This window comes from Bemisia tabaci, chromosome 1, assembly GCF_918797505.1.
Source record: "Bemisia tabaci chromosome 1, PGI_BMITA_v3".
Taxonomy (NCBI): Eukaryota; Metazoa; Arthropoda; class Insecta; order Hemiptera; family Aleyrodidae; genus Bemisia; species Bemisia tabaci.
Genome location: NC_092793.1, coordinates 60091904 through 60117704, shown reverse-complemented (window position 1 = coordinate 60117704; position 25801 = coordinate 60091904). Strand labels below are relative to the sequence as shown.

Sequence of the window (25801 nt, the reverse complement as noted above, 5' to 3'; positions counted from 1 at the left end):
TTTCCAGCGCTCATCTCAGTAGAGTGGCGTGCTTTTCGATAATTATCGATATTTATTCGATATTTATCTATGATTAACACATATGGAGAAGGATATCGATTACCAGGGGGTTCGCAAGGAACTTCTTAATAATCGAACCTATACCATGGCTTCAAATGGGGAAATATCGATAATCGATCATTCACGCCTGGCCACTGGCTCATCTTTACCACGGCAGAGCAACTCACGGGTTCTGGACCACACAGCAGTCTTACAGCCAAGGTATTAGTACTTATATTTCAATACAAAAATAGCTACTCTACCCAAGATTTCAGGGAAAAAAACTTCCCTAAAGACCAATTTTTACTATCAAGTAAACTCGAAATTTCCTTCAAAAAGAATCATTTTATTTTGCGTTTAATCTCTTGATAAATTTACACAATAAATAAAACTGTAGAGCAATTAAAATCAAAATAATATGTACAATTTCACACTTAAACGTAAAACTTAAAAAAAGATAATAGTAATGTACACAAAGCGTTTAACAAAATGATGCGTCAGAAACAATGCGAGTACTTTCATAGTGTTTTTGTTCAGTAGTTTTCTTATTTTGAGTGAGAAACATTCTTAAAATTCTCTCAAACTGCATAATCAGCTAACTTATTATTAGAGTCTATCTGTGACATTTTGTTTTTCAAATGAACGACTAAAGTTGTAATAGTATGTGAATACAAATTAATCATAATGTCAGCGGCAGAAGAAACATATCTCATTATACATCAGGTCAAATGTATTTACCGACCATTCATGGCTCCAACTGACAGTGAAACACATACACCTCAAAGGGACATGGCGAAAAACATTACATTGTTTGAATTCACAAAGTTGAATTTAGCTAAGTAAACTCAGCTAAAGGGTTTCCTCAGAGCACCGCAAAGACTTTTCATAACTTTACGTTGAACATGCGATTAAAACAGCATCAACGGTATATAAGTTTTGAAGAAAATATGTGACGAGTTTATTTTAGACTACAGATACTTCGTTATGGAAGTTAATAGGGTGCAAAACATTGGGATCTTCAGGAGTGCGAGGTTGCAAAAATATTCAATTGATAAAAAATAGATTATATTTTGTTGACCAGCTCTGTATGATAAGAGGAATTCATAAATTTTTAGAAAAAATCATCTTAAGCTGAATTATCATATATTTAGCACTTTATGGTTGCTAAAGCAGTGCGTAGAAGCAATTGAGATCTGGAACTAAAACCAAATTGTTTTAAAGGTCCCAACGTTTGACGCCTTGAAACCTGTCATCACTCAACACCTTAATAGGTGGAATAGTTACTAGTACTATGAAAGTGGTTGCAACTTAATGTAAAAACACTCGTACGTATTTACATTTCCATAGTGGATTTAATCTATGATCTATGGAAGTAGACTTTAAAGTTTGCTAATCAAAGTTTTACTGAGAAAAAATGAAAATCTTCGTATCCTAATAGTTAAAAACATACTATCTAATAGTTGAAAATGCTAAAAATACATCACAATCAACGTTCATATTTTATTCTTAATTGTTTATTCACTGTTAATGAGTTTGTGCGGGGGTGTGTTTGTTTTTCTTTTTGTAGGTATATAAAATATTTTTGTCCTTTTATAATCACTGAACTATAAATCCTCTATTATCTTTTAAGAAAGACTAGAAATTATTGTTTCAAATTTACGACTAAGACCAGACTTGACCGATTTTGCCGATGAGAGACTGGAATTTTTTTCGGCGCATAATCCCTTCGTAAATCTCAAAAGAGGGTAGTCGTTGCTTTTTGTAAAATAAAGTGTTCTTATCATTACCAAAACAACAATCAAAACAACCTTAATGAGCCTTAAGGATACACATTTCTCTTTGAAGCCAGACTATTTCTAAAAAACGGCCCTATTTGTTTAAGTTTGCACACAAGTTTGGGCGATTATCTTCATTACTGGCGTGCTGGAATGATTTGTTCAGTATTAAAGCAAGAGAACACAGTTAAATTTATTTTACCACTAAAAATAAATTATTTGCAAATCAATGTATTTCTAATGAAAATAATTTTAACTAGGCGATTCAAAGTTTTTTTATTTTCTTTTTCTTTTCTTTAATGTTACCAGATTTTTTAACACGTGAAAACTTTCAGGTAAAATCGCTCAGCGAGTTTACCTTTCTTTTTTGGGTCAAAGCTTGCCTATCTGTATTGAGTTGTTTTTTTTTTTTTTTTTTTTTTTTTTTCTTTGGAGAGGGAAATTTAAGGTGTGGAAAGCATATATTCAATAAACCTAAGAATAAAGTAAAATTATGGCCAAAAGTACCCAAATTCTAACCCTCGGTCAAGATCTTTTAGTATCACGATGACTACCGAATTTTAGTTCGAATAATCAACTTTTGCATTACAATGCACAAAATTAAATTTTGAAAGATGAAACTTTTTGATGATGCATGAAAGCATTATGGTTTAGTGGTAACTTATCTGAAAATCATCTCTGTTACAGAATATTATAAAAACTTCTCATAAGGAACCAAAATTTAACGAGAGAAAGAAATCACTGGGAAGAAGTAAACAAATAAGAATAAAACAGTATAAATTAACCAATCAAAAACTTGGTAGTATAAATGTAGGTATTTACATAGACGAAAGAAACGCAAGGAAATAGCTAAAAATCCCACTTAATTCTCTTGCAGTAGGCTGTATGTGGACGTTTCAAAACAAAAGAGAGAAATAAAACAAAGTCGCAAAACTACAAGGAATAAATGGAATTTTTGTTTGGACGGATGCATGATTTACGGAAGCTTTGATTAAGTAGTGAAACTAGTTTAGAGCTATGCGAAAAACAATGAAAGACAGGTGGTACCGCACCTCTAAAGTTTTTACTTGAGCTGTATTATACGTGTAAAAAGTGATGATAAAGTTATAAGTACCTTTAAATACTTGTGAATTTTCCGATATTTAAAGAAGCATAATGTGAACCTAAACAGTTTTACTGCGGACGAGATTATTTTAGTGTGGACGGGGAAAGCCATCATTATTATTTTTGAACAAATTACAACTTGATTTTGCTCATAATATTGGATATGAACAGTATTAAAACAGGAGGAAACATAAGAAATTACTACTTGATTAAGAAAACAACACACGTTCAATGTTTTGAACATTTAGTAAATGTAGATCCCAACAATTGTTTATAGGTGGTTTACAAAGACAATGATACAAAAGTAGAACAAAAAATTGGCTTCAAAAATATTTTGAAAAAAAAAAATGGCAAAGTCTTTGAGTGGATTTTTTAAATCTTCTGATCCGTTTAAATTCCACGGCGCAAACTTTTTTTATCAGACAAATAAGTGTAATTTGGATTTCATCCTCAATAATAATCCATAATTTTCGCCATTATTATTGAAGAGAAAATTTTTGAACATGTGCTGTTTTCGAGACCAGGGACGTCAATGCAAATGATGCATTGATACTCTAAAATTAATATATGTATACATTTTTAGTTCAATTTCAGATTATTAACATTCGGCAAACCTGTTAAAGGTCAAAAATCAGTCGTAATTTATAAACGAGCGGCAAAACCTGTGACAACTCTATTGCAGTTCGGGCTGTGAATGGACCTGCAAAAAACAAACAGTTAGATTAATACATGCAAGTGTTGTGAAACTACTTTTTTGATCAAACTAAAACAAAATTTTAAAAATTAATAAACTAAGAATTATATAAGTCGGTAAACATATAAGACGATAAAAACTCCTAAATTAACGATAGCTCACGATTCATCTTGCAAGTAATCTAGAGTATATTTCTTCAACGTTGATCTTCATAGTCATGCATGCAGTTATACAGCTGATATTTACAGCAAGAGCGTTTTTTTAATTAATTGTAAATAGAAAGCTTAGAGTTGATTGCAATGGGAAGATAATGAAACCACACCCATTCATGATATTATACTTTCTCGGTTAACTATCTTTGCAGAACGATATGTACAGAAATAGCACTATGGTAATTTTAAGAAAAAATTATTTGTCATCAATCCACTTATTATCGACTCTAAATAAAAGTTCCAGTATTAAACTATAGTGTTTAGTAGATGAGGCACGTAAGACATTTTCAAGAGCTGATCAGAACATAGTCGGATTATTAAATTGAAGATAGTCTCTTACTTCGTCTCAATAAGTGGCGCAGTGGCTTAATCCAGGCGCATGTTACCTCAGTAATTAAACTATTTTTCATTACTACGTAGCTATGAAAAATCCTAAGAAAATTCTTCAGAAAAAAATGAATCTCCTGGGTTTCCACTGTTATTGAGTTATTAACAGTTAAGATTTTGGTGTAATACAGCAAATCTAGCACCATCAATTGCAAGAGGCAACAAATTGTTCTTGGAGAAAAATTTGTTGACATAATTCGTCGTCTCTTGGACGGAGGAACGTAACTACATTCCAAGTTTGTCAAATTGACACAAAAAATCGATTTATTTTACAAAATTGTACAAGTGCAATTTTTATCCAAAATTTTTTCCGCTTTTCGTATAAAATCTGAGGAAAAATCAGTGAACTTTCCGGTTAGGAATGCCCAAGAGTCTCCTAGATAATAAGCAATTCACGAGGGGAAATTTGACAACACAAAATGTAGTTATGTTCTTTCGTGACGAAAACGACGAATTTGGTGTAGGTGGCGATGCTGCCGTGCTAAGGAAAAACGCCGTATAAGCCTTCAAACGTTGCCACATTTCCTTAAAAAAATTACAAATTTACCGGGAAAGCTATTAATATTTTTCTGCAAATTTTTCGGAGAATTTTGTTCACAATTCAATCTAAAATATCTGAAAATTTAACGGAAAAATATGCAAAACTTCCCTCAAAAATAAACGTTTCATCCGGAAAAATTTGGCAACTCTCAAATGTTCATACGGCGTTCTTCCTGAGCAATGAAGTATGCTAGTTTTTACGTTGCTGTCATGAAGTGGCATTGGAATATACGAGCATTTCATTGCGTCCCACTCTAATTAACCTTGATGATCGACATGTGATTTGACTCCCCTCCTCTGTACTGAGCTCGAGTAGAAGCAGTGGCGTGGCGTGCTTTGCGATCTATCGATATTTCCCCATTTAAAGCTGTGGTAAATAATCGATTATTAAGGTGTTCGCTGCGAACACCCTGTTCATCGATTCTTTTCCATAGGTTTAAATGGCCGATCAATCGATTTATCGAAAAGCACGCCACGCCACTGAGCAGAAGAGAGGAGTAAACTGTTGTGATAGCCGTAGACTTGAAGCTGAGAGGCATAGATTGCGCTTGGCGGCATAAAACTATATATAAAAGATAAAATTCGAGGGAATACCTGATAGATAAGGGGATTGGTGTCGAAGGCGGGTGCGGGTGTTGGGCGTTGGTTAATTGAAAAGCCATGCAATAAACAGTGTGAGATGAGAGATGAGAGATGTGAGAGTAGGTAGTTATGCTTACAGTCAGAGTCGGGCCCGGAGATCGGAGGACAGAGGACCCACTCACTCACCGCCACCCACACCTACAAACCAACATTAGTCAAAGTTAGTCCCGTCATCGGAGATCCACCGTCAGAGGTTAGACGCATACGCCACCACCCCCAATTCCCGACTCGAATTCGAGTTGGTGCCCGGCGAGGTTGTCTCCCCATTTCCAATCCCACCTTCACCTCCCATTTTTATTCTGTTTTCCTACTTCAGGAGCAGTGTCGTCATCGCAGTTTGAATCTTGCGCAGAGGGAACCTTGGCGGATCCAGCAAATGGAGATGTTGCATGTGCGAGGGACTTGCGATTTGACCATTGATTCTTACGTAAAAGTTCGCGAGAAACACGATGGTGCCACTGGTTTTCTCTGAAATCGTCTCCCAAGCTCAAAAAAACTCTCAAAGTGAGGCCAAAATGGAGGGGATATCCCACCCTACCCTAAGAGTCCACCTCTACATCAAAACAAACTCTCCATGCAAAGATAGGGAGCAAATACATTGACAGGGCTGCCACTTTATTTGGGGACTCCAAAACTGAAAACACGGCAACCCTGCTAATGTATTTGCTCCCTATCTTTGCATGGAGAGTTTGTTTTGATGTAGAGATGGACTCTCAGGGTAGGGTGGGATATCCCCTCCATTTTGGCCTCACTTTGAGAGCTGTTTTTGAGCTTGGGAGATGATTTCAGAGAAAACCAGTGGCACCATTGTGTTTCTCGCGAACTTTTACTTAAGAATCAATGGTCAAATCGCAAATCCCTCACACATGCAACATCTCCATTGGCAAAATTGTCTTCTCTCAATTTAAACCTATGGAAATGTATCGATTATTGGAGGGGCCAGATGCTCTGACAAGAATCGATTATTTAGCAGAGGTTCAATTGGAGGAAATCCTGTGTTGCCGAATTGCTGGATCCGCCTCTGACAGGGAATCAGTAGTTGTGTCAGAGAGGAGCTCACCTCCCGAAGAGCAGTGATGGCGATAAGTCGCGATTCGATCGGAGAATGTATCGCGATTTTATCCACGTTAATGTATTGCATTATTATCGGATAAAAAATTGCGATCATTTCGAATTCAACGCATAAATTTGCGGTAAAATCGCTGTTTTATCGACGGCGATTTATCGCAGTGTTATCGAACAAAAAATTGAGATCAAATATCGATTTCATCGAACGCGATTTTATGGAGATAGAATTGCGACAGGATTGAGGATAATCGCTCAAATGTTGATGATCCTAGCTAATTTATCGCCAAAAATTCGTAAAAAAAATCGCAATTTGATAACAAAATATCGCGATTTTCCGTTGGAATGATGCTACTTGGGCGCCCGCACCCTACGTTGCTCCAAGAATTGGCTTTAAGTGACCGAAATGGCCTCATGGATGGTCAAAACTTGAGAGAAGCAATGTATTGTCCAACGTCGTCGTAATATGGTTACACGGAGAGAATAACTTCCTTCAAAACAATCAAACTTAGATTTATATGGTGATTAAAATTCTTCGGTTCTAGTAACTGAAATATATGATCACAGAAACTGAACGTCGCTTTCAGTACCAAATTTCACGATCGTCTTCGGGAGATTCGCTGAACACCTCCATCTTTTACCAAAAATTTTAATGACCCGATTTTATGGTCAAATTTTGTGACCAAAAATTTCAATAAGCTATATAAATCAGAATTCATACGTTTGAACTGGGAGTTTTTTTCCCCCAACAAAAGTTCTAACCATTTCAGTTTTCATTGCCGTGTGGTGCTCATTAGAATTAAAAATCTATAGCAAAAACCCGTTCCTCCAGATTACTCAATTGACTTTTGAGGTTATGTTCAAATGTTGAACCAATCGGTACTGCCGATACAATCTCTCCTGTTTGATGTATCAAATACGATCCATTCTGTTTCATATCAATACCGATGGCTGAAATTTGACTATTGTAATGCACGCAGCGAGACAACCTCACCAGACAAGCTATATAGATAAAAGAAAATATACTTGCAACAATGGCCTCTAAGCTTTATCGTACTCTTATTATTACTCTTTATCGTATTTCTGTTTTCTTCTATATATGATTTCCTTATAAGTTTTGACGTACAAAACATGTCAATTAAAGTAATTAATGAAAGATATGTTTAATACAAGAAAACAATTGTGATTTCTCAATTAATTATTGAGAGATAAAAAGAGGAAAAAATAATTGGAAAAGGGGGATTTCAAGTTCACAATTGCAATAAAGAGCGGGGAATCGATTGTTTTGACTTGTCTATTTTAACTGGAAGTTAAATGAGATCGACCACAAGACTTCTTTCGAAGTAAATTTTGAGTTTTTTCTAAAAGCGTAGAGGCACAAAGTATTAATACAAATGAGGTATAGTGTCATAAAAGATATTTACAAAATTTACATTTGAAATACAGACAAATAAAGTTGAAAGTGTATTTTGCATTGCATGTTTATTTGTGTTAATATATGTCCTCTGGCTTTATGTTAGAAACCGTTGCCGAAAATGAATACCGTAGGAATAAAATTTGAGCGCGGGAGAATGACTTTTGGATTTCATAAAGAGTTGTTCTGAAAGGAAAAATGTGGCACGGCTCATGATGCACTTCTCATTTTTGGGAGAGACCCACAATTTGATGTATACACTCAACACAACTAATATGCATCAATGAATGTCTTAAAATTATAATAACTAACTAACTGTTGAGAGAGCTTTTGTGCACAAAATTTAATTTTGTAAAATATCTCGTTGTTCCACTTAATTCTGCACTGGAGACGTTCATGCGAAAACATGAATTGCACAGTCTCAAAATTTATCTAAATGATCCTAAGTCAATTTCTCGCACTGCTCACCGATATTTTTTATGTTAATTAAAAGCCATAAAGTTTATTGAAGAGACAGAACTCGGCAGAGTAAACTTAGAAAAAGCAAGAAAGAATTGTTACTTCATAAACCATCGGACATCGGCAATGCGGTTAAAAATACATTTTCAAGATTAATATCATAAACATGGCATATAGAATAATTTTTCATGGAAATTTAATACATAAGAATTAAAAAATTAGATAAACCTCGATTATTTCATTAATTATACGACTCTTCTAGAAACTAGAAATAATGATGGAAAAATTATCTCCGTCGGTGCAACTATAGCGAAAATTAAAATATCAATTTTTCCTTGTGTTAGATTGGATTGACTTTATTACGAACAATTCATTTTTTCTGCCTCTTAAAAGGTTTCCTTGTAGGTATCATGATAAATGATTGATTGACTGAACTTATGTTTAAAGCCAATATGCATTTATCCTACCGTTTACCCATAAATAGACCAGTGAATTCTCAAAAATAAGAGTGCACACCATGCGAAACTTGAGTAAGGGGGACTGGAAAATGTTCTAGTCTGATTTTTGTCTGAATGTTTCTGACCCTTGATGCTCTCATATACTGCCAAGCTAAGGAAAAACGCCGTATGAACATTCGAGAGTTGCCAAATTTCCTCCGATAAAATGTTTATTTTTTAGAAAAGTTATAAATATTTTTCCTTGACATTGTCACACTATCTGGATCAAATTACGAACGAAGTTCTCTGAAAAATCGAAAGAAAAATGTTTATAAATATTCCTATAAATTTGTGATTTATCAAATGAAATTTAGCAACACTTAAAGGCTCATACGGCATTTTCCTTAGCACGACAGCATATCACAAATGTGTCCAATTTTTAGGAACCTTGTACAAAATGAAGAAGTATAATCACTTGACACACGATAAGTGATTTAGACTCGACGAAAACAATGCGTGCACTGTTCAAATATAGTAGGTATCCCATCGCTGTTTAGATTTTAGCCACCGTATGCATCATAAAACTTTGCTAATATATGCGTACATTCCTCATTCATTTCTTCTCAGCCTCTTCAAACGAAATATATAGTCCATCTATACGACTGTGGAACGGCCAAATGAACCGATATACCCACTCCTTTACTGCAGCTTAATCCTAAATTAACTATAAGTCCATTGATGCTTGAGAACAAAGTTGCATTTAACGATCGGTATAATTTACAACTTGTTATTTCACATATCGTAAAAAGCAGTAAGGAGGGCACTTAGGCATACACCTCTGATCATTTTAGTGCCATCAAAATTACGCGCTAGATTTCCCTTTTTTCCACGTAATAAAAACAGAGGTAATTTATATCCCTCGCGAAATACACCTATTTTTGATCTGTTTATGGCTATTACTTGTATGAGCATACCGCAGAGAATCTAGAAGCCTCCTAGACCTCATTCTTTGTCCCGTAGATTGTACAATTTAATAATAATGAAAAAGAAATAAATAAAAATGAAAACACAAACAAGATTGCCGGATTTAAAGCAGAAATTGAAATTTTTTCGGCAACTTGTTGGATAGGATAGTTATTATTAACGGGTATGATCGATTGCAGCTGGATACATGTTGTTGTTATGCATAAAAGTTCTTCGTTGAAAATGAGTTCATAAGTAAGATTCTAGATTACGGAAAAGAAAACTCACTGAACTGAATTTTAGAGATATTAATTTAAAATTACTTTATATTGATAGCTTATCTTTTAGAATGATTATGAAAATTGAAAAACAATTGGACATCGCTGACAATCCAAACACTAGAGATTTTCATGATTTTAATCTCGAGTGAAATGCCACAACCCTTAAAAACATTTTTTCGCAGTTATTTGATTCTTTTTCCTCCCCAGCATCTACCCCACCCGTTATACAAAACCTTTAACCCCCTACAGCTTGACAACCCCTACCCACTGTTCAATACTGTCTTTATAAAAAAAAAGTGTCCCCAAGATCTTACTCCCCTCAGAAATTAATAATTTTTTCCGATAATTACTTTTACGAGTAAGGCATGGTTCCCATCCCGATCGTAACGTCCTGTAACACTCCCATCCTGGATGCATAACATATCGAATTGTAAACGTATCGGACGTTCACTGGAAAAAAAAACCACATTGAATCTAGAGTCCAGACTCTTAAAAGCATCGACAAGAAAAAATAGTCTTGATTCAATCGGATTTTTGCTTAAATCAAGAACCAAGCCTCTTAATTTGAGCAGATTTCCTTTTGATTGAAGCAATAATCTGATGGAATCAAGAGTATTTTTTCTTGTCAATGTTTTCAAGAGTCTGGACTCTAGATCCAATGTGTTTTTTTCTCCAGTGAATTCCCTAACGGTGCGTATAATTATTTTAATGAGGTGCAATTTGGCAATATTACGTGCGGGTCGGAGCATCTGACCTTATATTCAACCTTTACTAAGATGTGTCTTCGGAGAGTGGGAGGAGGAGTGGTTGGATTCGGTTTGACATTTTTACAGTCGCCGATTAGGTAGATGGGTTTCTAATCACATAATCCGCGCTACATTCTAAGAAACCATAATTATTATAAGGGCTTCATTACACAATTTTATTGACTGCAAACAAAGTCGGAAATACTGGCAACATTGATATTGTCGTCGGAGAGTTTTACGGCGTTCAAAGCGTGGCCAGCAGTCAGCAGTGGGCTACGGTTGCCATTTTTTTCAAAATAAATCAAAGCCCACGTCAAAGCGAATGGGTTATTGAGACTGAATCCGGCGTCGCTGCTTACGTCTCGCGGGTTTATGATTTTTTTTTTTTTTTTTTTTTAGGAAAGCCGCCTCTTTTATATGGACAGCCACGGATTAACCAGCAGGAGTCCGAATTTAAATAATTTTGTTTGTACCTTATTTTCATTTTCTCTCGTATCGACACGGTAGGTTGTTCTCATTCGTCTTTATCACTCATCGTTTATAACATGTTTCTTTGTTTGGATCGTTAGTGCCGTCTTCGGCTATCACGGGTACCGCTTTAAAGTCCTCAGCCTTACCGGCCGGCAGTAGGCTGATTGACATTTCACTGGAGTTGAGAAAGTGACCCCACTCTGATTGATTTCCCGTATACACTGCTGGTATTTTGGCACCAATTTTACCAACCCTTTTCTTCCTTATTGGAGAGTATCAACTGAGAGAGACATGTATAGATTCAGAAGGTCTATTTATTAATAAACGGTTATTGCAGCATCAGGGTCTGTCTTGGAGCCTTGGTCATTCATTGGCAAATAACCCTGATGTGTCGCAAAAATAATTTTAGTTGAAAAGAAGTTGAAAAAAGAAATGAGGCATTTTCCGGCGAAAGGGCGTATATGAAACGTTCGACGCTGCTAAGATCGTGCGACGTAATTCTCTAGTTGTAAGTAACTTATCCGACAGCTCTGCTATGCGTTTTGCTCGGAATCGGCTCCGAATTTTTCCTCATTATTGTAAGGAAGTAAGTCGACTGTAAATGAATTACACCTGCCGCAAACGCTATTTAAAATTGCACAATTTTAGCAGCGTTTCAAACCTCATAGCCTTTTTTCTGAAAAAGTCCTCAAATTTTGACTAGCATATCGACGGTGAAACTACCAAACCACGTATCTCGTTTGCGGTGTTTAAAAATCTACGCTCACATTTTATTTTTTTGAAGTAGACCAAATCAATATCATTCCTTGAAATTTTCACGGAATTTTCTCCGCACAAAGAGGAAAAATCACAGAAATTTTTAAGACTGGATGTTAAGTAGTTTTTTATTTAAAAAATAAAGTATGACAGGAAGTCTGCGACGTCGCAAACCGAGATACGTGGTTTGGTAGTTTCACCGTCGATATGTCGTCACCTTCCAGGCAAAGTATCACAAGCGCCATGCGACGCTTCAAAATTTCCGCCGCCATTTTATTCTATTACAGAGAAATTGTTGGTCGAATCTGTTTGAAAATTTCACTGAATTTTATCGGCGTCGCGAAGAAAATTCAGTGAAATTTTCGGACAGCTTCGTGGAACAATTTCTCTGTGAAAAAATAAAACGGCGGCGGAATTTTTGAAACGTCGCATGGCGCTTGTGATACTTTGCCCGGAAGGTGACGATGTGAGCTTCCATCCAAATTCCTTAAATCTGAATGAGTTTTTTTTTTGTAGAAATCGAAAATAGATAAAAAATGACGGGAGATACGATACATACCTGTGCTCTTTGAGGTTATCCTGCCTCTTGAAGAGTTTGCCGCAAACCTCGCAGGAGAAGGTGACGTTCTCTTTGTGCGACCGCTCGTGGATCATGAGGTTGTAGGGCTTGGTGAAGCGTCGCTGACAGTACTTGCAAACGAACTCGCTCTTGACGCGCATCTTTCTCCTGAACTCCCGCCTGTCGTCCGTCTCCACTTGCATCACCGCAAACATCTTGACGTCTTGAAAACTTAGCCGCTACCAGAATCGAATTCGCGCACCGCGAGAACTAATTCAAAGATCGGTATACACGCCAAAAATTCCAAACAGCTAAATTTCACGTTCTGAGTTACGGTTAAACTTCCGACAAGTTCAGCAAATAAACTTTAATCGCACTTCTTTGCTTTTATATAGCTATATATTGTGTAAGAAATACCTCTTTAAAGCACAGGCTAACTTTTGAGGAAGTTATACACGTAAAATCGGTCACTTTTGAAAAATCAACACGCACTCTTAAAGAATTGGGAGTTTTTTCGCGCTATTTTGGTCACGGAACTATGTTTTTGTCGGGGCGTCTTTTGAGTTGAAAAAAACACTTCTGAACATAGTTTTTTCAACACCTCGAATATCGTCTGTAATGCAGCAAGACGCTGTTGCTTTGAGATGAACGTTTGGTATCCTGAAACAGAAAGAAAGCACGTTTCAATATTTTAGAGCAAAAAAATCAGGTTATAATTGTCAGTATAGGATTGGATGCAGTGTGGTATCACCCCAATTTGTTGGACGATATGAACATTTTCAACTCATTGTGGCAGTACCGAAATATACGGGTTGGTAACCTAATTAATTGGAAATTAATTAATTATAATATAATTAATTAATAATTAATTAATTGGAGATGCTCAGGCTGGGTCTTGACCCCTACCTCTTTTTCTCCGTGGAAAAGTTCTTCGTTTTCAGTCCAATCATTGGTCTTCTTCTTCTCTTTTTAGGGAAATAGAAGATGCACAAATTTAGCAGCAAGAGAGTGAACTTGAGTCCATCTTGCGGGCTGATAGTTGAAATTGATAGACATAGCCATAGACAAAGAAGACAAAAGGAGAATGGAGGGATCCTATTGGTGGAAGCGGGTGGTTGCAACGGACAAAGGAGGAAGGTAATAGATTAAGTAACGGCAACTCACGAGAGGCCCCTCAGTTAGTCCTTCATTTACCCTCTTAGTCTATAGGAACCACCCATTTCGACCAATAGGATCGATTCATACTCCTTATGTCTCCTTTGTCTATAGCTTTGTCGACCAATTTCAACCATCAGCCCGCTGAAGTCATCTAATCTCAAAAGCTCCTTCACGCGGTGAAAACACCGGAGCTGGTTTGAACGCGAGGTGAAGCCTTAGACGTCGCCGGTTGCGGTCAGGTAAATTGGTCGATCTCAAAAGGGAACATGTCTGTTCCCCGATGAGCCTTGCGCCCCATTATGATGGATATATTCTAAAGCTCATGGAGTAAAGTACATGTGCGGTTTGAGAATGAAGCGTTTCAGGTATCATGGCTACAACGACTGCCACCTTCACCGCACACGGGACCGTGACGCGCTCGTAAAATCCGCAACTTAGCGCTCCCCCCTCCCCCTCCCCCGAACAGCAGTTTAAGTAGACATCAAACATCAGACGCTGGCTGCCGCGACCCGCGAAAGATGGATAATGGAAACCGTTCGTTTTTAGATGCGACCCAGAGAGCTCCGCGCTTCGGGTGGACGTAGAAACAGGCCGTTCAAGTTCAGGTGGGCCGACCTGGGATGCCCAAGTTCTCCGGGACTCTCGCAGAGGTTGACTCGGATTGCTAGAGGTTAGGTATTTTGGATTGAGGTAGTCCAGTATGCGATAACTGGAATGGTGCTTTCCGATGATCGAAATCGATTTTAGGCCCAACCAGTAATATTTATACTTTCAGTAGTATTGTAACTTTTAGACAGTAAGTTCTAACTTACTATGTCTATATGACTCGTGCGTTACCGCGATCAGTTTGTGATTATGTTGCTTCTGTTATTATGTTATCTCTCTGTTAAATTTTGTTGTGATGTTATCGAAAAGGCGCATAAGTGCAGTTTGCGAAAAAAAATTGAGCTATTAACGATTTCAACTAAATCTAGGTTCAAAATAAATTCTGCGAAAAATTCACAAACAGAATCTAATTTTTAGGTATCCAAATGTGAGTTTGAACTTTTTTTCCGCCAGAACCTTCAAACACGTTTTTCTCGAAATAGCAAAAACTGCACATCTGCGCCTCGTCCTCCAAGCCCTTCATATGAAGCACACCAGCTCCCGTATGATCACGCAGAAACATTAGAATCTGCAAAAAAATTACAGCCGTTATCTTCATCGGAGTAATTGGTCGACAAGCTACATTGTCGCCCAATTCAATTTTAAACGAAAATACCTGCTGAGCTGATCGTTTACGAACAAAGGGGCCTCGACAGAGGGACGTTTAGAAGGGTCATGAACCCTTTCTCTTCAGCGTCCCGCCTGACCGCTCTGCACCTTCATTTTTTTGAAGAAAAAACAAAGCCTGACCCTTTCAACTCCTCCCATGGCGCGCGCGGCGCGGCGCGGCCTGGTCTATAATGTTGATCTATCAAATTTAATTCTGGTATAAAAGTATCCCGCGGTGGCTTAGCTAAAGAGCCTTATCGCGATCCCATTAAAGGGTTCCACCGAGCCGCCAATTTTTTCTTCATTTGATCAAAACTTCCGAAATAAAATAGGGATTTCGGTGCGGTTTTGCAACGGCGGTTCCTCACAATGTTTATTGCTTTTAGTAACTCTTTTGAGACTCGCGGAGTATGACTACGTGTTGAAATGAGCCGGCAGTTGAGCTGCGGTAGCGCGGTCTATTCATGTTTCCGTGTTCATTCATAAGAGAGGATTAATGAAATGAGTGTGTGGGATAGGCCCCGTTTTTCAACTCGTTTAATGACTTTCGCGGTTAGGAGCTGACAAGGCAGCCGGAGATGTGCGATGTGCTTCTGTAAAAGATATTTTTTCGCCAAGTTTTGGATCGAGAGAATCGCGCGAAATGTTTAGCGGAGGCGCTATCCTCGTCAGAATAAGACGGAAACATCAGGAAATCCGAAATCATGGGAATCTAAGCGGTAGTATTGATACTCCGCATGATGAACGACGATTGGAGGGTTTTATAAAATACGAGTTTGCTTTCCATGGAGTAGTGCGAAGATTGCGCCTTTATCTTGGCATTATAGTGTAGAAAACATTATCTCCAGAAAATGAGTGCACATTTTAAAAACTTCGAAAACTTCACTTTAAAAGCGAAAGGAATATAGAATACAATTTACAATTTTCACAGAATTCTTTCCGGAACGTGTTTCAATTCTTGCTTGGATTTTTTTTTTTTTTTTTTTTTTTTTTTTTTTTTTTTTTTTTTGTAAGCCCTTTTGAAGTTGATAGAGGGACTTCTGGACCGTAGACACAATATTATGAACTCTCTTTCACACAGCGCTTCATAGCCTCTGTTTTGAAGATTCTTCAGGGTGCACACATTCTGTACTGAGCAATTTAGCAAATCACGCCGTGCATGATCCCACGTCGTTTGAGACCATTTTCAAGTCAATCGTACAAAGTAGGGGTGTTATGGTCAATTGCATCTCTGAAACTTCAAGTCCAATTTGGGGGGGGGGGAGGATGTTGAATGCCTCAGCAGAAAAAATTAATGTGATTCTTGGGGTGAGCAAAGGATGAGCAATGATGAGTTAAAGAGAAAATTTAATATTTTGAAAGTGGGGGTGTTAACTGCAAGGTCAGACATGCAGCATTCCATCAAATGCAATCCATGAGAGACTTTTCACATCTAGGAGGAGTTCTGTACTCGTGCGATGTCATAGTGGAGCCCACGTTGCCAACAGTGGCGTGGCGTAAATTGCGATGTATCGATTGTTATGCCATTTAAACCTTTGGAAAAGGATCGATAAACAGGGTGTGTGCAGCGAACACCTTAATAATCGATTCTTTACGATAGGTTTAAATGGCATAACAATCGATACATCGCAATTCACGCACCGCCACTGGTTGCCAAGGGAAACGGACGTCGGAGCCGGTAATAAGCGGAGAAGGGAGTGAGCGATAAAATCTGGAGCAAATTAATTGGAGATGACGGCCAAGAACTGAAATGAAGGGTGAGGACGGAGGACGGATTGTGCAGGAGGACGAGATACAATCGGAACCGTTGCATCGGTATCCATCGGCGTCGGCACGTCTCTCTCTCTCTCTGGTGCAACCAGTAACTTTCATTCCTCAGCTCAGCTTACGATCCAATGATCACCGCACATCAGGAGAACTCAATCATGGCTTTTCAGTCGTCCAACTGTCCGACTTTGAGCAAGCGTCCACGACTTCCCAAGTTTACGCAGTGGTGCCGTCATACACGGAGAAAAATACCTCGTGCGTGAGACCCGAAGTTTAGGTCATATGGATCTCTGAAGTTTTCAGATTGAGCATCTGAACATTTGAGGTCTAGCTGTCGAGGTTCGGATCACACATCTGAAACTTCAGTTCTTACGTCTGAAGTACTTCGGTTTTCACACCCGAAGAACTTCGGTTCTCACATCCGAAAAACTTCGGTTCTCACATCCGAAAATCTTCGGTTCTCACATCTAAAGTACTTCAGATGTAAGAACTGAAGTTTCAGATGTGTGATCCAAACCTCAGCAACTGGACCTTAAGTGTTCGGATGCTCGATCCGAAAACTTCAGAGACCCATAAGACCTAAATTTCGGGTCCCGCGCACGAAGTTTTTTTCTCCGTAATAAAAGGAATTTCATGCCATGTCATCGCATTGTTTCGGAGGCACCCGAGTTCCAAATACCTCTATGGTTTCTACGGTCCTTTTGGACGAAGAACAACTTAAAATTAATCAGCAAAAACGCTTGATAAAATAACAACTTAATTTGAGGAAAGGCTATAAAAACAGAGGATGGATAAAAAAAAAAACCGGAAAGTTTCGAAATGTTAGAATTTCATTATCAACTGGCAAAAAATTCGAAAAAATAGATAAAAATTAGTCTTCGATTCGCTGTAATTCTGAGACAGAGACCTTTATTGTTCAAACCCCAAGTTTCAAAGGAAAAATTTTAAAAGTTAGCAAAGGTCTATCCTGCTGCAGCTACAAAATATCAGTCTATACCCAGTTTGACACAAGCTAGTAAAAATATTAACTTTTCATACATACTTTAAAAGTATAAATTTAAACATACACTACTGTGTATGAGCTACGACACGTTGTTGCGTCGGGAGAGAAAACGCCAGCGAATGCACGATGCAACGAGGGAAAACGAGTTTTCAGTGTTTTCAAGACAGGCTGCTAGAGGAGATAGATCGTCCGAAAAAAGGGTCCATTAATCATAAGCACTGTTAACATTACATTAACAAGGCGGGACTGAGCGAGGGAGAGGAGTTTGGCGGTGTAGGATGCACCCCCCAGTGCACGCGAATTCCGACGTTGGGTAGGGGGTCGGCTCCCCCGAGGAACCCGATGAAATGGCTATTTTCTTATCGGACCAGACGATGACGCGACAACTTCTGGTTTCATGAATTACTCTCAGCTCACCCATTTGCTCCATACTCACACACACTCGCACACCGACCACACTCTTCAGTAGACGCATCCAATGTGAGTCACAGAATTGGATCCGAACGAACATAACCTCTAACTGCCATACGTAGTTTCGAGTGACCATGAAATCGGATTTTTTGAGGATTATTTCGGTTTGAGTACCTGTATAGCGAGAGTATAGACGGATGTGAAACTCCGAAAATCCATCAGGCCTTCACCGATGTCTCCGCGAATAAAGTTAGGGCCCAGAAATGCAGCCAACCTATGAATCTCAATTATCCAGAGCGCTTTACTAATACAATTGTTACGAACCATCGTTTATAAAGCACGTATTTGACTTAGTTTTTGCATAAATTTACTCGTTTTTGCGGAAGAACGCTCATTTATGTTCATTCTTAGCCATCTTGGTTAGAATTGGAATCTGCAGATTGGCAGTGAATTTGTGTGAAAAAGTGCGTTAGAAGTTGGTTAGAAGGGTGGCTGCACTTTTGGGCCCTAAGCCCTCCATGAAGCGATCTGCCCATACTCTCGCTATATAGGTACTCTAATTTCGGTTATATCGAGGTTCACTTTTTATGCAGAATTTTTAATTCATTGATACGTTTACTTTGCAGCAGAAAGCAGACACATTAAACTTTCTTTTTTCATGTTTACACGCTTTCTGTTTGTAGTGAACCGTTCACCCTCTTTTCACGAATATGTATGCAGTCTTCTCTCACCGCGGCGACCCCCTTTGTAAGGAAAAAATCTAACTTCATGTATAAATGTGCCCCAAGTGTACTCACAAATCCCCCCAACTCCTTTATTCTCACTAAATTTTTGATTAATTTGACTCAAAAGTTTGGTTCTCCCAAAAAGTACGCGATTACTTCTTCTCGGATCATCAACCAGAAATTTTCTAGCTGCAGCCTCTCCTATCGCCATCGGTCTTTTAACATACCGTACCGTAGACTCGCGACCTCCTAAAACTTTACGCAATACTTTGAGGCGCCTCCTGTATCATCACAAATTTAAAGAATCATTTTCCATTTGCATATTGTTACGCTTCAATACATGATATTTTAAAATCCTCCAATCCAATGTTGAACGGGTAAATTACTAAGCGAAAAATATAACAGTGGGGCGCCAGAGATGCAGGTGCAACCAGCTTTGGCGCGACTATCTTTGCAACTAACTGCAAAACGTCACCAAGAAACCTTACTACTGCATTGATTATATTAATCGGACTGCATTCTTTAGCTAAATCGTTTCCCCTATAAACGGTCACCCCTGCGTGGCGAAACACCGTCCTTCACACGGTAGTAACACTTAAGTTCAGCACACGGTGGGCAGGAAAAACACAATCCTAAGAGTTGATAATAACTAGGTTGAGCCTACATAGCATTCTTAAAAAGCTCACACTATACCAACCCCACCTCTTTGAAATTCCTATCATTCGGATGAAAAATGGAAAAAAAATATAAAACAGATCCTTATTTTAATGAATTTATGACAGTAAGCTTCGTTCAATTATGTTGAAAAACAAAGAGAAGAGGACAGTAATATCTCAGGATTTTAAAGTTTGGAATTTTTTGAGACTTTAAATCAATTTTGATTGCCATTGGTACATTATGGGGAAAAATGTGGTTATTGTAATTTGTAATGCGATTATCCATAAAAATCTTCCTACGTCAGTTTTAATCGGTTAATGTGTTAATTTAAGTCATAGTTACCAGGGCGTATAGTTTTACATTGCAATTTTGAGATGAGAGAATAAAGAGGGAGAGAGAGAGAGAGAGATAGGTAAAATAGATTCGATTCGAGTGATTAGTATTCAGTGCTTGCGGCTATGCGTCTTTAAGAAGCTTGCAAATGAGCTAAATGCCATTTATTTCTATAATTCCTTAATGACAAGATGAGTGACACTATAACGTAAGCTTACATGGCTTTTGTGGCATTTCCTACAAAAGCCAGAAGATATTTCTTTTCTTAGGTAAAAATTTTGGGATTCAAACATTTTTCAACTTTCCAACTAAAAATGTGTCTTCAAGTAACGAAATGCAGCTAGTCAAACAAGCAAATACTCGGTAAACATCTCATCGGCGAACCAATTACACACAACAATCACTGTGAACTTGAAGAGTGATATTACCATAGACTCACTACGATCTTAGATATGAAGAGGGAAAAGTTTCGGATAACCTTTATATTTTTGGCCACGACGACGTGATTTTGGACCTAGAGTGCGCCAGCGGCATGGTTAAAGACCCCAGGATGGAGCATTATGGGATTTCATTAGGCGGCGAGCAATAGCAATGCCCAAGTCACTGTGAATAGTGTCGTTATTCAATTAACTTTACGGTGGACCGACGGCCGCTATTGTAAACTCATTAACATGTTAATACACGCCGATTGGATTGCGCTCGGGAAGCGCTCGCTTCAGAGGGCCTCCGAGGCGGGGGTGGGGGGCGGGGGTAATATACGGTGGTGAAAGTACCTTGGTGGTAGCCTCCGTGGGGAGGCTTCGCCAGCTTTGCTTGCCGCACTTCAAATTCACACTTAAAAACGGACGATATTTAACCTTCGAAAAGAGGGAGGATATAGGATAATCAATAAAGTTGCACGGAGCTTAAGGGCTTAGGACCGTATTCATGGTTATTTCTCAAACTCCTTCTTCCCATATGGTTTACATTCTGCACTGGATAAAAAGTCGCTTGGATCGAGAGTTCAGACTCTTAAAAATATCGACAAGAAAAAAATGCTCTTAATTCAATCGGGCTTTTTGCTGGAATCAAAAGGAAATCCGCCTAAATCAAGAGGCTCGGCTCTTCGATTCAAGGAAAAATCGGATTGAATCAAGAGTATTTATTCTTGTCAACGTTATTAAGACCCTGGATCCAAGCGACTTTTCTTCCGGTGGATAATGAAAAAGACAATATATTCTTTAGAGCCTCGAGTAAAATTCAACAGAATAAGTTTGGAATTCGACCCTTGTGAGGAATTACAATGATTTGACTGTGATACAATTTATATTGGTGGATCCACCTGCAGTTAGCCTTAAGTTATTCATAAGTTGTTCGAGCAAAATATCTTAATACTATATAGTAGGTGAAATGTAAATAAAAGTCCAAAATAAATAAATAAATTGCAAAATGGTACGGCTTAGACAAACTTTAAGTCAAGTTCAGACCTTCCTTAGAGAAATTCGCAGTTGGCAATATTTTTTACAATTTTTGTCATGGCAAATCCCTCGCAAGGATCCCTATCATCCCTTGCAATACCTCGCATGGGTCTATATAATTCAAGGGTTGTAATGTTGAATTATACCTGGGGTTCGTAAAAGTTGTCCTTTAAATGATGTTATATAATTCCCTCGTTTCGAACCACAGGAGAAATCGCCATGACGGCAAAATGCAGGAATCACTTCAGAGACTTTAACGCAGCGCGAAGAAAGTAGGCGTACTGACAGATTCGAGTTGCTTGACGCTTGGAGACATTATTATTGAAATGTCTCCTTAATCACAATGCAAACCATCCCGAGAAGAGGAGTTGATGAAAGAATGACTATAAATTCGGTCATAAATCAAGTTGAAACCAGCTTGAAACCAAATTTCAATACGCGGCGATGTTCCGTCATTACACTGAAAAAAACACTCCGACCGTGGAAGCCGTGCTTACGGGCTATATAGAGATACCGTCCGTGTTCCGGGCTCAGAGGCCGAAAGTTCCGGGCGTAACACCCGGAGCAGTCGTACGCCCGGAACTTTCGGCCTCTGAGCCCGGAACACGGACGGTATCTCTATATAGCCCGTAAGTACGGCTTCCACGGCCGGAGTGTTTTTTTTCAGTGTAGAAAAAACAAAGTTCGGTTCAGTTATGTTAGATTTATAAGTTAGCAACGTTTTTCTCTCTTTCCTCTGGAGCGCTCCCTGCTAACTTCGCTGGGGTAAAGCGCCCTGTCTACATCTCTATCGCATGGCAACCGGGTGGTGGTGTAATTGAAAGAGCCTCAATGAAGGGGCCTGCAAAACCGTCCAATCGGCATCTTTATGGAAAACAAACACGGTAGACCGTATTACAGGGGACGTCGGCAGGGATTTACACGGTTGTTTACGGCCGTTGCGCTGCCACCCCGCCGTAATTACGCCGCACTCCAAGGCTCCTTCTTTAATCGAATCCGACTGATTCCCCGCCGCTCCGCTCTCAGGACTTGATATTCAATACTACCGAGCTAAGGGAAAACGCCGTAAGAGCGTTCGGGTGTTGTCAAATTCTCTCTCAGGAAATATTTATTTTTGAAGAAAGTTATGAATGTTTTTTCCTTGAAATTTTGAGACACTTTAGATCAAATCACGGATGAGATCCTCTGAAAATTCGGAGGAGAAATATTAAAAAGTGTTCCTGAAAATTTCTGGTTTGTCGAAGGAAATTTGGCAACGTGTGAAGGCTCATACGGCGTTTATCATTAGAAAAGCAGATTACACGTCGCTTCCACTCAATGGCCGCTCGGTGAACTTTAACGCCACCAGTGCACGTTATGTTTTATCATGCTCTTTTAAATTGTGCGTGGATGAGAGAATGCGCTCAAGAAAACCTTCGCTTGATTTCCTCATGAAAACGGCAATCACGCTGGCATACATATAATCTGATCCTCAATTCAGCGTTGAGTAACACCTACATTTATACCCCAAAAGACCGAGGCCACTGCACATTTCAATCTTAAAAGTTCTAATATCTTATAGAAAAGTTTGCTTCGAACTCTTTTGAGTGTCGTTTTTGAGAAATTTTGTAGCTTAAATGGACCACATTTTGCAATACTAGGAACCGACATTTTTGACTCATTTTAGAAACAACAAATGAATCATCGGTTCATCTATGCAAAGGTACTTTTATGGCAGACCCAGAGATTGTGGTTCCTTATTGCAAAATATAATCGCGAAGATGATCCAAGTATAGGAGTAACATCTGCCACAGTTTGGTAACCGTTACTATGACTTTGATCGCCTTCAGCCAAGATTTCGATCCAAAATCAGGTACTCGTAGTTTTTCTCAATAAATACATCCTCGTGTACTTCACATGCTGAAGGGATTTTAGCACAAACTCGAGGTAAATGAAGTCGCACGAAGTAGTATCACTTTCTTCCGATAGTTTTCGGGTAGTTATTTGATCGTGAGTCTAAATTAAAAAGATTCCAAGGTACATCATCAACACCAGCGATGCTGACAAGAATGTTCTCCACGCTCTGGATGTAACGCTATACTCTCAAAAGTTATACAATTGGGCTGTGAGCAACAGCCTGGGAGCCGGATTTCGCTCCAAGAATAAAAACTCTGACGGAATATTTACAACATGTTTTTCCAAAACGTCTATTTATCGAGCGACTAATCTGACAAGACCGCTCTCCCGGGGGTCCGACTCGCCGCGCCGCCAATATCCAGCAGTTCACCAGTGACGCATCCGCGGACACAGCTATATTCGGAGGACCCCCCCCTTCCCTCTTCCCAAACGACGATCGGAGGCGAAAAAGTTTATCAGGCCGAGGATCTGAGGAGCCTCCCGCCCTCGTTCGGACCCAGATCCTCCGCCGACGCAGAAATAAAACCGTGAAACTAGAACGGTAAGTTAACAGTTTTACAATCGGAGCCTCCAAAGCGGGCCAAACCGGAAACATTATAATCTTTATACACGATCATTATAATCTACTGTTTTCCCTCATGCGAGTGGCAATTGGCCCCTGTGGAGCACAGTAGGGTATCTGCAGCCGTTCCAGGCGCCTAACCTCCCCGCCTCCCCCGTCCACCCCCGAGCGGCGGCTAATAGTTGTCGAAAAGTTTCCGCCAACATTTTTGACATTTTTCCCTCCGGCGCGTCACCTTATCGGCAGATCTAGGCTTCCCGCGTTCAGTTTCGCTTCGTGGCCGTGTGTACGCGGATAAAAGAGCGGCTGGACATATTTATTGGGTGGTTTCCGCACAATACGGTTTCGCATCAATGTTACCTGTCCGCGCGGCCCGCGGAGGGGGAATCTGTCATTTGCATACGTCCATAAACAATTCTTTTGACAGTGGCATTTTTCAACTATTACGTCTCCGGTTTCGCGGCCGCGGATGGCTCCAGTTTTTCTCCTTTTTTCTCCGCGCTCGGCGCTGTGAGCTATCACCGCGACAACTCGAGGATACGCTCTTAAATTTCCGTCGTCCTCTCGGAAAGAGCATCGCGGGTCGGGTTCGGTCGCCCGGGAATTATGGAACGGGAAAACAGATAAAGTGTGAAAATTTATTCCCGCCCGGCTATGTGTGCGCGCAAATTCCAGGTGCTTATACTACCTGACTTTACTTTTAATGCGATTAAACTTTCAGACCAGATTTTGAACCGTTTCTCCTCCAGGCCAGAGCCTCAGTCGAGATGAATTATTTAACTAGGAGACGGCTCGGAATCCACCAGCATTTTAGTCCCTATTTAAATTCAGCTCTTTATGGGTTTAACATGGCACAACTCTTGCTCATTGAGTTTCCTGCATGCTTTTTGCATCACTCATAGTTGAAGGCGCAAATATGAGAAGAAATGATCTACAATCCGCAGACGAATTTCTTGGGATTCTTTCTTCTCATACTTTCGAGTACAAAGTTTTCTCAATATTTCATGGCGAACTTTTTCTCTTCCGTCAAAAATATCTTTGGAGGGGAGACACATACATGAAAGTCGCTCCTACAACGCACTCTGACGCTTTGCGACACCTAAACGCCATATGTGCCTACTTTCCCAAAGGTTATCGGGCAATCTTATCGTCGTGCTGACATAAGTTCTACGAACCAGTTCGCAGATGTTGAATCTTTACTAATTCGAGAAATTTGTCAACCATCTCTCAAAACGTTCAGCAATACTAATCAAAGCCTCTTAAAATTGCTAAACCACAAAACTAAGTACGCGGGACCTGGTTGCAGGGGTTGTACGAAGGAACAGATCTTAAATCAATGTATGTCATTTTAAGAAACATGTTGATTTTGCGTAAATATTTGTGCATACATGAAACCTAAGACTCATGATCAATTTTTAACTGAATACCACATTCTAAATAAATATAAACACATAAATCATAAGATCTATATTAAATTGGGTATTTGGGGTCGTCCACACAGGTCAATGCTAAAAGCATTTGTCACACAAAATCGAGAGAATCTTGGGGACATTTTACGAAGTTCAGCATAGAAAACCCCACACCTAGTCTACACCATGAGACAAGAAACCCACGCCGCCAAGCAATATTTTAAAATTCACCCCCTTACTACTAACATCAATAGAAAAAATGCGATTTATAGTCGTTCTGGCAATACAGCGAAGGGAACAAAGGGCTCGTGGATCACCGAAGCTCGCATCGAGTTACTAATTGCTTAAAAATGTGGTCGATGCCGTTGTTGTTGAGTTGATGCTCGTGTTGGTCGGTCGAAGTGGTGTGAAACTCGTGCCTGGCGGCAAGTCAACGCGGAGTTGTTAGATTCGAAGGTAAAACTCGTTCTCCTCCGAGCTGAACCCAATAGGAAACGGTTGTTCTGACAGCAATGCGCGCCGGACCAGCGGTGTGGTGTGCTTTGCGATATATCGATTGATCTGCCATTGAAACCTACGGAAAGGATCGATTAACAGGGTGACCTTAATAATCGATTCTTTACCA

General features: G+C 39.2%; 1 protein-coding gene across 4 annotated transcripts in view; it reads right to left on the bottom strand.

Annotated features, from left to right (window-relative positions):
- Positions 1-364: 364 nt before the first annotated feature.
- drm (odd-skipped family member drumstick) overlaps positions 365-25801 on the bottom strand; it is a 40424-nt gene continuing 14987 nt past the window's right edge. For 2 of the 4 annotated variants that reach the window (XM_019051043.2, XM_072304606.1), the window contains exons 2-3: positions 12545-13204; positions 365-3618 (exon numbers count right to left, since the gene is read on the bottom strand). In XM_019051043.2, coding sequence (XP_018906588.1) covers positions 3561-3618; positions 12545-12759 — 273 coding nt within the window. In that variant the 5' untranslated portion in view covers positions 12760-13204 and the 3' untranslated portion in view covers positions 365-3560. Of the gene's footprint in view, positions 3619-5345; positions 5532-12544; positions 13205-25801 lie in introns of all 4 variants that reach the window. The other 2 variants (XR_002009386.2, XM_019051044.2) reach the window with 2 other exon arrangements.